General features: G+C 38.1%; 1 protein-coding gene across 1 annotated transcript; it reads left to right on the forward strand.

Annotated features, from left to right (window-relative positions):
- The first annotated feature begins 856 nt into the window (after positions 1-856).
- Positions 857-12,467, forward strand: LOC117829883 (cAMP-dependent protein kinase type I-alpha regulatory subunit). The gene is made up of 11 exons (XM_034707633.1): positions 857-1,036; positions 3,165-3,390; positions 6,075-6,245; positions 6,349-6,440; positions 6,529-6,590; positions 6,690-6,736; positions 6,837-6,995; positions 7,137-7,197; positions 7,399-7,520; positions 9,741-9,822; positions 10,025-12,467. The coding sequence occupies exons 2-11, from the start codon at positions 3,217-3,219 to the stop codon at positions 10,195-10,197; spliced, it is 1,143 nt and encodes a 380-aa protein (XP_034563524.1). The 5' UTR covers positions 857-1,036; positions 3,165-3,216; the 3' UTR covers positions 10,198-12,467.
- The last annotated feature ends 1,588 nt before the right edge of the window (positions 12,468-14,055 follow it).

The following is a 14,055-nucleotide window of genomic DNA, read 5'->3' on the forward strand; positions in this document are numbered from 1 at the left end:
GGGTGATAGATGCATAAATTGTATAATTCACACACAAATCATATTGCAATTTTCTAATCAAAAGTGCTTCATCATTGAGTGAAAATAAGTTTTGACCAACTACTCTACTGAACTAAGTAATTACATTCATAATCAAATAGTTTTTCATGTAATGATACATCTTTCACTTAGACTAGTTTTATTTATTTAGACCCCTCATTTTTGATGGTTTGTGTACCTATAGTATGTTGAATTCATCCACTGTAGGGCAAGTAAAATTTTGAATGCAGTACTCATTAAAACACTTGAGTTTTTATGTATGATTATATTGTCACCCATTCGAGATGCATTTCCCAAGTTAATACGTGGTTTATTCCAACTTAATATTTTACATTAACTTCGTCCTTCACCTTGTGGCCTTCCCATTAATGTATGCAGTTGCATGTCCAGAGGGGTGGCCAAGGATGGCACTGGCACCCCTTAAAATCCAATTGCCCCTTAAGTCAGAGGAACATTAAAATCTTCATCATTGCATATTAAGAAGAGAGACCAGAACACACGTGCTGTAGACAGGGTTTGGACTTTCAGGAATTACAGTTGCAGAAGCCCAGTAATAGACCTATTACTTCACAAGATGTCTCGTTTTCATTTCAGACAGCTTACCCCGGAAATACCCTTTTTCTAGATAGGCTCCGCACACTGCAACGAACTAGTCAACCATCTGTACATTCAAAGTGAGATTCGTGTTATCAGAGTAAATTTTAATCAGATATCGATCGATTTTTTTCTTCTTCTAATTTCTGAACTATTTCCTTGACGTCATGGCTTCCGTGCGCCCCCTTTAAGGTTGCCAAGGGTGACGGGCTCACATGTCAGAGCGGGGAGGATTGACGTCAGTGTCGGCTGCTGATTGGCTGTCAGCCGTATCCGGTGGGGCAGCGGTCCAGGGCTCGGGAAAGAAATCGAAGCGAGGAGGATCTGGTAACGGTGCGCCTCTGAGAAATATCACCCATCCCGAGTCTCTTACGAAGGGCTCGGCAGGAATTTACACGTTCTTGTGAGTAAATTTGTTTCTGCAATGAACGGATAGCATGACCTCTGGATAGGTGAAATGTGTTTCCTCCGTCTCTCGTTTGTTTATGATAGAACTCAAGATGGCGTCATTGGAGGAGAGCTTTGCCTTTGCACGGCGCTAGCAAGCTATGCATCAAACTAGACACCCTCAGGAATACAACGTAGGCCCCATATGGCTAAGACTAACCTCATACAAAGTGTTCATTACTTCTATTCGATGGTCATTTGTTGTCATAGTATAGCTTAGCTCGCATATAGTCCGCTTACTATGAGCTCCTCGGCTGCAGCCTTCGCGAAGCCTTCCTGACCTAGACGGTGTTACAGACAGGGCATCAGCTTTTCTCCGTCTCAATAATAATAACCATTCACTCATGTTGTTCACCAATACGCCTATTATATCATGTATTCTCCAATATATCCCGTCATCGCCTGCTCAGCAAGGTCATTTGTGCATCGCAGTGTTTTCTCAAATTAAATTGACAGCTCGCCTCTCGCCGCCTGCTCTCGTGCACAGAGCAGGCGGTGCTGCAACTAGAACTACATGAAAGACTTGCATGATTTCACTTGCTTACATGTTTCAATAATATTTACAGACTTGCATATAATGATAATGATAATGATAATAATAATAATAATAATAATAATAATAATAATAATAATTTATTTGAACAGCTAATTTGCAAAAACAGTTAACTCACTTTTGAAAAATTAAAAAAATGTTTCAAAAAACATTTTTTCTAATACTAGCTTTTGGTATGAGCAATCAACTGAGGTTGGGTGGCTTTGACAGAGTCAAAATGACTTTACTAATCAGAGATATCTTGAAAATGTAACTTTATTAGGAATCTATATCCAAAAGAAATATGTTTTTTGAAAAAATGTATAAATCTGTTTCTGCAAATGAACTCTTCAATTTAGCACTTTTCAATACAAGTAAAGTGCTTTACAGTTGGCAATAATAACAAGAAGTGCAAAGCAAAATTAAGCGATACAAATAAAATGAAATAAAAGCTTAAAAACATAAAAACTTATAAAACGGACCCTTAAAATCAGAGCTAAAATTAAACAAAATCACACAATAAAAGCTTTCCTGTAATGACATAAAACATGGGACTGACTCTGCAAGTCTGATCTCCTCTGGCAGGCTGTTCCAGAGTGTAGGAGCCCTGACTAAAAAAGCCCTGTATTATTAATATTCAGAAGAGTCTTGTTTGTTAAGGCTATATATTTATACCACATGGCTTGACATTAATACTGGTCACTTAAACTCACTAGTTAGTTTTGTAGGTTTTGATGAAAGCAAGCCTGCAAGTTTCCATCATGATCCTAGTTGGTTGCATTAATGTTGTGAGAGCGTCATCTTTGAAAATATGGCGAGTAATCTTTGTTTCCCCTGTCAGAACAGAAATCATCCGAATCCTATTAATCTGATGCACATGCATGACACATTTGCAGGGGAAGAAAGGATCTGTCTGTCCGTCCGTGTGCTCCCTGGGACATGATGATCACTCGATTACTTATCTGAACTGCACATGCTGGGTACATCAGAGCTTTGTAGGCCTTCCTGTTTCAGACCACACTGCTAGATCAAGCTTTCTGAAGAAGCTTATATCACATGATCTCAGATCTTTCAAGCCCTTTTGCTCTGCAGCAATGTTGTGTCCTCACATGTTGAAACCTCAAGCGTTTTCATTTGTGTTTTTATGGTTTGGTTGGTTTCACAGTGGATTGATTCACAGGCCTTCCTCTCCCCAGTCGTCTCTAAGTAGGCCTCGTCTATGAAAGTGAAAGGCTTCCATTCAAGCTGCTGTAAAAGTCAAATTGTTTTAAGTAAATAAGGCCTGCTGCCTGTCCTAGTTTCTCATCTGTGGTCAGAAATGTGTGATCGCATCATATGACCAGTTTTCACTCCTGACACTGAGAAGCACTCAGACTCCTCATTGCCAAACAACGCCCCATCTCTCACTTTGGCTCTATTTCTCTCACATCCTCATGTTTTCTGTCTATCCATTTTTCCTCACGACACACAGAAAGCCCCTCTCTGTTTAGCTCTGTGTTGTATTCTGATGATCTGAATTAATGCTCCCCTTTTTCCCCCTGTTACTGTCCAGTCTCTCCCAGTACAAAGGTTAGAGGTCACAGAGCAGGGTCGCCGTTGTCGTCATGGCATCTGGAAGTACGAGCAGCGAGGAGGAGCGGAGCCTGAGGGAGTGTGAGCAGTACGTGCAGAAACACAACATTCAACAGCTGCTGAAGGACTGCATTGTCCAGCTGTGCACCTCCAGGCCAGACCGGCCCATGGCCTTCCTCAGGGAGTACTTCGAGAGGCTGGAGAAGGTTTGTGTAAATTAGTGTGTGTAAATGTGTGAGAGCTATTTTGGTTTTCCTTATTTGTTATTGATCAGAAACCCGTTAGCCTACCATTGAAAGTTGATTAATATAAACTTTTATATTACACATGTCTCATGACCAAGCCAATATTTGCTCTCATTATCTGAACTCCTTTACAATAGGTCAGACTATATTTTATTTACATTTTGCTATAGAAATGCCATAGAAGCTGCTGTAGACCGTTATTTAAAATAAATCATGCTGGTAACTTCCCATTAGCATGTTTAACCGATTTATTTTATTTTATTTATTTAACCAGGAGAAAACCACATTGAGATTAAAAATCTCTTTTTCAAGTGTGTCCTGGCCAAGATCAGCAGCAGCACATTCCAGAAAAGTTACAGACAAACTATACATATTTCTAAAACATTACAACATATCATGGGTTTCAGAACAAAAGTCATCAGTCAAAACATCTACAAACTGAAGCATCTTCCTCAAGAGCCTCCAGTCTGCTTTTAAAAACATTTAAACATTTAACATTTCTATTTAAATAATAGAGCCTGCTCATTTAAGTCCTGCCCATTTGATTGTGTTCTTGTCTATACAACTCTTCAAAATGTATGTAACAGGATTATGAGCAACATTTTTTTTTTAATTCTTTCTTTATTGAGGAAGAGCAAACACTTTACAGTCAGTAGTTATTCTACAGCAGAATGTAACATGTATAGTAGGCAAAACATACTTGATAGTTCTACAGCGATTTAGCTCTTCAATTATTATTTTTTATTATGTGCAACATTAATCAATTGACTGTAATTACAGTGCAAAATTCCAGGTGATCTGGTATTAATATACTTCACAAAAAGAGGACTTAAGAGGACAAACATACAGTGAGTGAAACCAGGAGGGAGATAATAAAGTAAAAATAAAACATGAAAAGTTAAAGATCCTGTGAGGAACCTTTGGTTGATGCCAACTTTGTCAGCTGCTGTGGACAAAGCGATACCTATTATCTCCATTATGATCTTAGTATTTACATGTAATAGGTGTTGTTGTTTTTAGCTTATGAAAAATTCCCTCCTGCTGTCTTTAACAATCTTGTTGTGAATATTGTTAAACTGAAAAAAGGCTGTTTTGGTGTTGCTCATTGCCTCGTCTGAAACTGACCTTGCTCCAGCATTTACAGGCTTAACGCCACCGATATAAAAATCATCAATCAGGTTCATTTCAGCTAAAAAATTACTTAAAGGAGCTTTAAAGTCAAACAACCAAATTAATCTCAGTCAATTATAAAATAAGTCAAAAAGCAGATGGACTGAGTGCTGCATGGGTTTGACTCGCGGTGTAGGAAGAGGAGTCTCTCTGCTCTTATTTGTGGTGGTCAAAGTTTAAAGTTAGAGAAAATGATCTGAAGCATTCAGAGGGGTTATTGATAGAAATATCTTTATTTTATTAGGGCTGCAGATTTTATTGTTAAACCAGGTTTACACTTTACAGTCATTAAGACCTGAGCCTTCATTATCCCTCTGAGTGCCTCAGATATTTTTACTGATAGAATAAAGTTTGGATAAAAAGCAGAAAACTAAAAGGACCACATTAAAAATCAGCAATATAAAACAGCTTTCTTAGAAGATGTTCAGGCCCAGCCCATTTTGTAGTTCATGAGTTGACTGTCGTACGATGACGTGAATAAAAATAAGAAACTTTTTCAATCTGGACTTAAATATTACAGCTGAACGTTTTCTTACATCCTTAAGTGAGAGATGTGGGAGGCAAATACTCAGAGACCCGCTGATAATTATTCGGTAAACTATAATAATGTCAACATCAGGACAATCAGCGTCTGACTGATTGACTATGATAAATAAGCTAATGCAAGGCCTCTTAAGTCAGAGGAACATTAAAATCTTCATCATTGAATATTAAGAAGAGAGACCAGAACACACCTGCTGTAGACAGGGTTTGGACTTTCAGGAATATTAACAGTTGCAGAAGCCACTTTCAAAACCTGATGCTATCCTGAGTAGAGGTGTGAAAAATTATCGATACAGCAATATATCGCAATACTTTGACTTCCAATATGATATTGATATTTCAACTCTTAATATCGATATTTTTGTAATAATAAAAATTCACATTTTAGCCGAGTTGGAACTAAAATACAACTTCAGTAATTCAAAAACAATAAAGTGGAAAAGTTGTTTTCAATCAAACAGTTTTGACTTAATTTGTCCTTTCAATTTTGAGTAATATTGGGTGATTTACATATACACCATCTCTATTTTTTCTTAGTTTACTGTGTAGAATATCGCAATATATCACAATATTGTGATATCATGATACTATCGTATCGTGACCAAAGTATCGTGATGAGTATCGTATCGTGAGGTTCTTGGCAATACTCACCCCTAATTCTTAGTATCAATAATCTTTAGGCTGAGTTAGTGATTTTATATCTGCTTATATTTGACCACTTTTTTTGAACATATTTTTGATTCCAGTGTTTCATTCCTAAGATTTTTGTTGTGTGGTATATTTGTGTCTCTTTATCAAGAAGTACTCTGAAATGAACTCAATGGAAAGTTCGCTCTCAAAATAATCCTTGATTTAACTTGAATGAACTTCACCTGCCATAAACCTTGTTGGCTTACGGTTCACTGACGTCCTCCCGCCCTCTCTCATTCCAGGAGGAGGCCAAGCAGATCCAGAACCAGCAGAAGGCCAGCAGTTCCCGCTCAGACTCCCGCGATGAGGAGGTTTCTCCTCCCATGAACCCAGTGGTGAAGGGCCGTCGGCGGAGAGGAGCGTTCAGCGCAGAGGTTTACACAGAGGAGGATGCAGCCTCTTATGTCAGAAAGGTACTGCCATCAGTTCAACATGATCAGTGCTATTACACCTGAGTGTGGTTGAAAATCCAAAGTGAGTGACAACATTTTAACACCATCAATTTGTTCTTCTCAGGTCATTCCGAAAGACTACAAGACGATGGCAGCCTTGGCCAAAGCCATCGAGAAGAATGTTCTTTTCTCACACCTGGATGACAATGAGAGGAGGTACCTGTCCTAAACAATCTATCTTTATATACGGAGTTTAAAAGTAAAGTTTGATAATTGTATCAACCAAAACATCTGTTTTTTTCAGTGACATATTTGATGCAATGTTCCCAGTCACCTACATCGCAGGAGAAACAGTTATTCTGCAGGGTAAGATGACTTCTTTTTAGAGTGAAGTGCTAAAACAACATTTATCAACATCATAGCTTGCCTTTGTGTGATGCTAACGGTGCTGTTTTCTGCATCCAGGCGACGAAGGGGACAACTTTTATGTTATCGACCAAGGGGAGATGGATGTGAGTGTTTGATCATGGATTTATAGAAAGCAGTTTTAAACAACTAACAAAAACTTCAGGAGTTTAACACAACTTGTTTTCTTCCTCTGTCTTCTCTCAGGTGTATGTGAACAATGAATGGGTGACCAGCATCGGGGAGGGAGGCAGCTTCGGAGAGCTGGCCCTGATATACGGCACCCCAAGGGCGGCCACAGTCAGAGCTAAGACCAATGTCAAGCTGTGGGGCATCGACAGAGACAGCTACAGAAGAATACTTATGGTGAGGAGACGACTTAAACTACACGTGGCAATGTCATTCAAAGAAAGGACAGCGTTTAAGACGCTTGGATTGTAAATTCCTGACAATTAATCTAGAGCCAAGGTGCAATCCCACTAACATGAAAATATTTCTCTTCTTTAGGGAAGCACTTTGAGAAAGAGGAAGATGTATGAGGAATTCCTCAGGAAAGTGTCCATTCTAGGTGAGTTTGTTTTATGAAACCAGCCTCAACCCAGAATCTAAAAACAGATTAAAAAAAGAAGAAAGTATCTCTTTCTGTGCTGGGATTAAAAATAACCTGCTTAAAATAACTCAGAACAAAGCTGATAACAGGTCCAGCCTTCTGAAAACAGATTTGTGTGCGTTCTTTAACTGACTCCTCTGTGTCCTCTCTGTGTTTCAGAGTCTCTTGATAAATGGGAGCGTCTCACGGTCGCTGACGCTCTAGAGCCCGTCCAGTTTGAGGATGGACAGAAGATTGTGGTGCAGGGCGAGCCTGGAGACGAATTCTTCATCATCTTAGAGGTAAACGGTCTCTCACACTCGCATGCGTACATTAATGCGAGTTACAGTACCAGAATGTGACCTATGAACTTTGAAGTGTTATTCCTTATTGGGCTGTCTATCACTGCAAGTTGTTTTATTTCATCAGTGAGGCAGCGTTGGATCAACATGTAACTTACTGCAGCTTCATGTTTCATTGTGGATCTTTAAACTCTTACAACTGTTTGTAAACCACACATGTATGCCCTCTGGTGGTGATGTGAAGGTATTACCTCAGCTTAAAGACGTATTTCCAATAAGACTTTTTTTTCTGGGTTTTTTTTTCTGTTTGTTGAGCAAAATTCAATGAAATTTTAATTTGCGTACAAGTTTGCATTTTTTAATTTTTAATTTAAATGGAGAATAGAAAAAAAAATACACACAACAATGAGACTGGGAAAATCACACTCCTATCAGGAGAAACAAAGTGCATACATTTGCATAATTCTATACCTGTAGAGGTCCATAAATACAGAATCACCTGCACATTTACAATATAAACATACCAGTCCCAGAACTCAAAAAGAAAAATAACCCCTTCATATTTCCAATAAGACTTTAACTGATAATGAATTATTCAAATAAATTCAGGATTTGCAACCGTTTTGATGGACAAATATGAAAAAAAAAAAAGTATCCTCTGAAGCTAGAATAGTGTGATGAGGTTTTGGTTTTTTTTTGTTTGTTTTTTACCTTTCTGACATTTTCTTGTATAAATCATGAATGGGTTACTCAAGAAACAAATCTGGAGAATAAATAATGAAAAAGCAAAATATAATAAGAACCAACAGGTTTCATAGAGTGAAGATTGGAAACTTGTTTGGTTCAAGGTTCTTTCTGTGTCCATTTTATTCAATGATTAATTTTTTTTTTTTGATAACTTTAGGGCCCCTAAATTAAAGGCACTGGAAGGGATTTTACCTGATTTTACCTTCATAGTAAAATCAAATGATCAACAACAAGATTGGTTATACCTTTGTACTGAATTTCAGTGCTGGTGCTCAGGTTATTTCTTCTAATGTTGTGTTCTCATGGCTAACACTGGAGCAGCAACAGACCCACGTTCATTGTTGATATATTGTTTTAGACAATACTACACCATCAGGGCTTTGCTATGTATAAGATCTAAATGGCTATGAACAGGATCTGTCGGTGTGTATATACTTCCCCACTCTTAGAGGACAAGTTGTTAAACAATGTGCCGTGAGAGATACCACTAAACCTGTTTGTCTTGTCATCTTAGCTAACAGTTATATATCAGAGGCCACAAAGTTTTGTTGTTGTTGTGTAACGCTTCATTTTAAAAAGCTGCACATCAATATATGACATCATCACTCTGCATCCTGTCAAAAGTCGTCTTGAACAAAGAAAAGTAGTATTAAAAAGAGGATCTGTATTTCATTTATTCGCTTTACTTGCTTTAATGCACACGTTGGTAAGAGTCACCTCTTTATGACGGTGAGTGATGGTGCTCATGGGAAATGCAGTTTTGAAGCAGGAGTAAACACAACATGAAAACTCCTCACAGTGCCTTTAACTAGTAACACTTGATCACAGAAGTAATGAAAACTACTTTATTCATGAGAACATATAGAATATTCCTGTTGCTCAATATTAAAAAAGGTCATAAGTGTATATATGGTTAAGGTTACAGTTAAAGTGTTATGAGCATGGGTGCAGCTCGCTCGGCTCGAAGTGAGGCTTTCACAAAAACTTCTCCCCCTGGTGGCTGGCTGTAGTATAGGTCAAAAACTCCCCTATTCATTTGAATGGGGCTGAGTCAAACTTTAAAAAATAAATACACATCGTGCAAATGTTTCTCACATCCATATGCTGTGGTGATATGTAGTTATTATTTGACTGTTTTGTGATCAAGGCCTCTTTTTTTCTGAAAAGTTTCTTTTTCGTTAGTTATTAGAGTTTAAAGAACTGGGTTTTTTTGCTTCTAAACCGTTCAATGGGAAAAGGCTGAGCGACGCTGTCCATTTTATTTACAGTCTATGGTTAAATTATAGTGACCTTAAAGTGTGTGTGTGTGTGTGTGTGTGTGTGTGTGTGTGTGTGTGTGTGTGTGTGTGTGTGTGTGTGTGTGTGTGTGTGTGTGTGTGTGTGTGTGTGTGTGTGTGTGTGTGTGTGTGTGTGTGTGTGTGTGTGTGTGTGTGTGTGTGTGTGTGCGCGCGTGCGTGTGCGTGTGTTTTTCAGGGTTCTGCAGCCGTGTTGCAGCGTCGCTCAGAGAACGAGGAGTTTGTGGAAGTGGGGAGGTTAGGACCGTCTGACTACTTTGGTAAGAACTGAAGTCTTTTGTTTCACTTACTGGACCGAGTACTTCTGTGAACTGAGAAAATATCCTTGAAGTTCTTGCTTGTGCTCAAGCTCCATATGTTATTGAAGGGTAAGTGTTTCCTGGGTTTTAAACAGCACGTTTGTGTGTGTGCGTGTGTGTGCGTGTGTGTGCGCGTTTGTGCATGTGTGTGTGTGTTCACCAGGTGAGATCGCTCTGCTCATGAACCGCCCCCGCGCTGCCACTGTGGTCGCCCGCGGCCCCCTGAAGTGCGTCAAGCTGGACAGGCCTCGCTTCGAGCGCGTCCTGGGTCCCTGTTCAGACATTCTCAAACGTAACATCCAACAGTACAACAGCTTCGTCTCGCTCTCCGTCTGAGGGGAGCGGCCTCCCTCTCCCTCCACCCTCCTCCCTTCCTTTTAGACCCAGGGTCCACCAATGCAATTTGCTTTCCTCGTCACTTAATTCTTCTTTCTGTTCGCTTTTATCCCTTTTATTTTTTTTTCCACACGGAGATTATTTTTGTTGTTACCACCCATCACGCTGAGGTGACTTTCAGCCATTCACCAGCGCTTGTACCAGCTGCTGTATGCTACCTTGTAGGCACAGTTACATCACGTTACCTATGTTATATAAATGTATTTGCTGGCTACGCTTTGTTTTTTAGAGGTAAACACAGAGCAGGAGATCTGGAAGACATTAGGGTCTCAGACTGATGAGACAGGACAATCAACCTTTACAGTGGCGCTTCTGGGAGCTTGTTACAGACGTGTGTTGTACATTGAAGTGAAGAAAGGACTGCTTTTCCCCGTTACACAGTTTTCTTTCTGCTTGATTAGATAAACAACGTAGAGACGAAACTAGAAGCTGAAGAAAGTATGTGGTTGTATCAAATTTAGCTTTCAGGTTTCAGCTGTATGATGGTTGTTTTTGGAGTCTGTTTTGCTTCTTTCCAGAAAGCTCTCAGAACTTTTAATTAACTGTGCAGCTACCAGGCTAGTGCCAAATGTTGATTACTGTCACATTGCAAGGATGCATAGCCCTGGATAATGCAGCGCAAGTTCTCTTCCCTTCTATCTGAGGCTCCAAACAGAAAGTAGTTGTTACCCTTATTGTCCTCTTAATCGGTAGAACAACCATACAAGAACTGCCTTGACTACTCGAAGGGAAAATATATAAAATGAAGTAAAAAAAAAAAAAAAGAGTATTATATGTATTTCAGTATTGAATTTTTTTAGTATAAACCAAATAACTTGGTCACACTTCTGCTATGGTTTGTAATCAAAAATGTTATCATAGTATAGTTAAAATGATCATAGTTATATTATTATCATTGACTTAATGATGAGCTTATGGTTTGGAGTGATGGTGATCTTAAATAAAATATGTTTAACTGTCTTTTGTAAACACTTATTTTTCCATAAATTCTATTTTAGGTGTCCAGTGCCACAAAGTAAAAGAAAAAAGCTTCTTCCTGTCAAACAACAAACCAGTATGTATCGTATTGTGTATAAACATCATGGGGTTGAAGTTTTTAACCGAGATCTAAAAGGTAAACTACCGGTTTGTTGAAGTGATGTCTTGAAAGGAGATTGTTTTATGGAATTCATGACATGAGAAGTATTTATGTGTGAAAGCATCACAGGCCGAGCGAGGGGATATTTATTTAAAAACGTGTGTCATTGCTTCTTACCTGGTGAAAAGGTGGCTGTCTTTTCATCAGAGTAGCTTGTGATCTGTTCTCTATGCTTACTTGGCACGATGTTTTAGACATCCACTGATCCGGTATGAATGGAGGCGTGTATTTAAAAAGAAAAAAAGAAAAAAAAACGTGTCCTGCAGCTGCAGGGACTTTGTCAAATATTTGGTTTGTTACTCCCTAGCTTAACTGCTTCATGACTATTTAGATGGCATAAAATGTTACGTCTGTCTTTTTTTTTTCTTTTTCTAAAGATCTTTACCAAATCACACAATGTTGACTTCTGGATTAAAGGCTTAACTCTTCATTCCTGCCTCACTAGCTGTTACCAGAAGCTTTCATGCATCCGTTTTGTCTCAATCTGAGCACTTTTAAGCGCTCAGAATTGAGATGTGTTTGTGTGCGAAAAGATTTGATTTTGGTGCCGATTGCAGGGTAGTCAGGTTAGTGAGAGGAGCTTTTGTGAATGGAAATGAGTGTTTTTTTCTCTTATGTTGAATTGATCATCATCATCTGACTCCTCCCTAACTGTGGGGATCCTCTTTTGGATTTGGTTACCCGTGGATTTGTGTTCGTTAATCCTGATCCATAAGGAATGACAGTTTCTGGGCGAGGGGATTGTGTCACCCTCCGTCAGATTACAGTTTTCATGTAAATAGCACCATCATCAGTTTTAGTCCAAACTGTTTCTAACCACACTGCAATCGTCCCGGTTTGCCTTAGCTTACCTTACCTGGGCTTTCAGTAGTTGTCAGTCACTCCTGCTAGCCCGAAACCTTCAGTGAGTTTGTTCAGCCCGCAGCGTAGAGAGCTGCAGGCGATCAGAGGACCATTCTTTTTCTATTCTACCCTGTATTCAGTTTGACCTCCTCTATGTGCAAAGATGTTTATCCTTTTGGTATAGATTGTTCCAGATGGCAGTTTAAGCAATAAAAAAGTAAAAATAATACACCTTTGGCTCTGTCTTTTTTTTACAACTTAACTGTACTTGAATGATAGTTGAATCCAGTTTAAGTCATCACTTTCTTTTACTTAATCTGAACTTTCAGTTTCTTCTTTAAACAATGTGGAATTAATTATTATAAGGACAATTTTGTTCGGGCAGGTGCATCTCAAGAAAGTAGAAAACCATGAAAAAGTGTTTAGCTCAGTTTAAATCTCAGTCAGAAGGAATTCAGTTATTTTTTGGATAACTGTCAAGTCAGCAGTCTCCCGCATGATTGTGGTTGCATGCTCTGATTTACTGAGAGATACACAATAATTATACAGTTTGAATAGTAAATAACTGTCTTTTATCTGACAGATGGACTGTTGTTCATTTTTTTGTACTATTAGCAGCCTGTTGAAATTCAGAAACAACCTTTAGGGCATGTGACCACGAACACTATTTTTTTGGGCACCACCACATCAACAGTTTCAGAGTACTTCTCACCGTTGCACTTCTCTTACTGTTTCTGGGTTACAAAAGTTGTCCTATGGCACTTTTGCCTCCCTCACTAGTGACTATTATGTCTATTTCAAAATTTAGTTTAATATTTGCTTTCATTCAAAAGTTTGTCCTTTAGCATTAGCATTAGCATTAGCAGCATACTAGACCTGGAAATTGTCCTCTCGATAAGCAAAATGTAGTTAGCATCTCCTGTGTATGGACCTCCAACATTGTTGTTGAAAAAGTTGATATCAGAAGTCCTGCCTCTTCTGATATTGATTAGTAAGTTTGGGGGAAGTGACGATAAGGAGCGCTACAGTGTTTCGTATTGATTTTAAAATTATTTTACTAGCTTTTAAGGCACTGCATGGCCTTGCCCCAGACTACATATCAGAGATGTGTCCTCAGAGCAGAACAAAAACATTTGGTGACGCTGGTTTCAGCCACTACGCTCCTAAACTATGGAACAGCCTGCCGGAGGATCAGAGGGGAGCTGACAGAGATATTGAGACTTTTAAACGTAAACTAAAGACATACTTATTCAATCTGTCTTTTATGTAGGGTTTAACAATTTTCTTACTTACCTTCTACTGTAATATTGATTTAAATGTTTCTTTATAATTTTAGTAATTTTAACTGTTATCTTATTCTATTTTTATTTATTTATTTATTTATTTATTCATTCATTTATTTATTTTATTTATCTACTCAGTTTTATTGATATTTTTAGCCTTGGTTTTATTTTCAACTCTTATCCCTACCCTTTTTAAATCTATTTTAACTATATCTATTTGTATTCTTAATTTTGATGCTTTAACTTATTTTAATTACACATATTTTATTGTTGGTGCGCATTAGTCTCTTTTTTATTTTATTATATTTCTGTTTTTATCATTACTATTTTTATTATTATTAGAATTATTATTATTATTTTCCCCTAATATGTCTTGCCATTGTTTTATTTCTGCTTCTTTCTTGTTTTCAATCGCTTTAAAGCACCTTGGGTTGCATTTGATTTGTATGAAAAGTGCTATATAAATAAAGCTTGATTGATTGATTGATTGATTGATTGATTGATTGATTGATTGTTCAAAAGTTGAACTATTTT

The sequence above is a fragment of the Notolabrus celidotus genome, chromosome 18 (genome assembly GCF_009762535.1).
Source record: "Notolabrus celidotus isolate fNotCel1 chromosome 18, fNotCel1.pri, whole genome shotgun sequence".
Classification (NCBI taxonomy): Eukaryota; Metazoa; Chordata; class Actinopteri; order Labriformes; family Labridae; genus Notolabrus; species Notolabrus celidotus.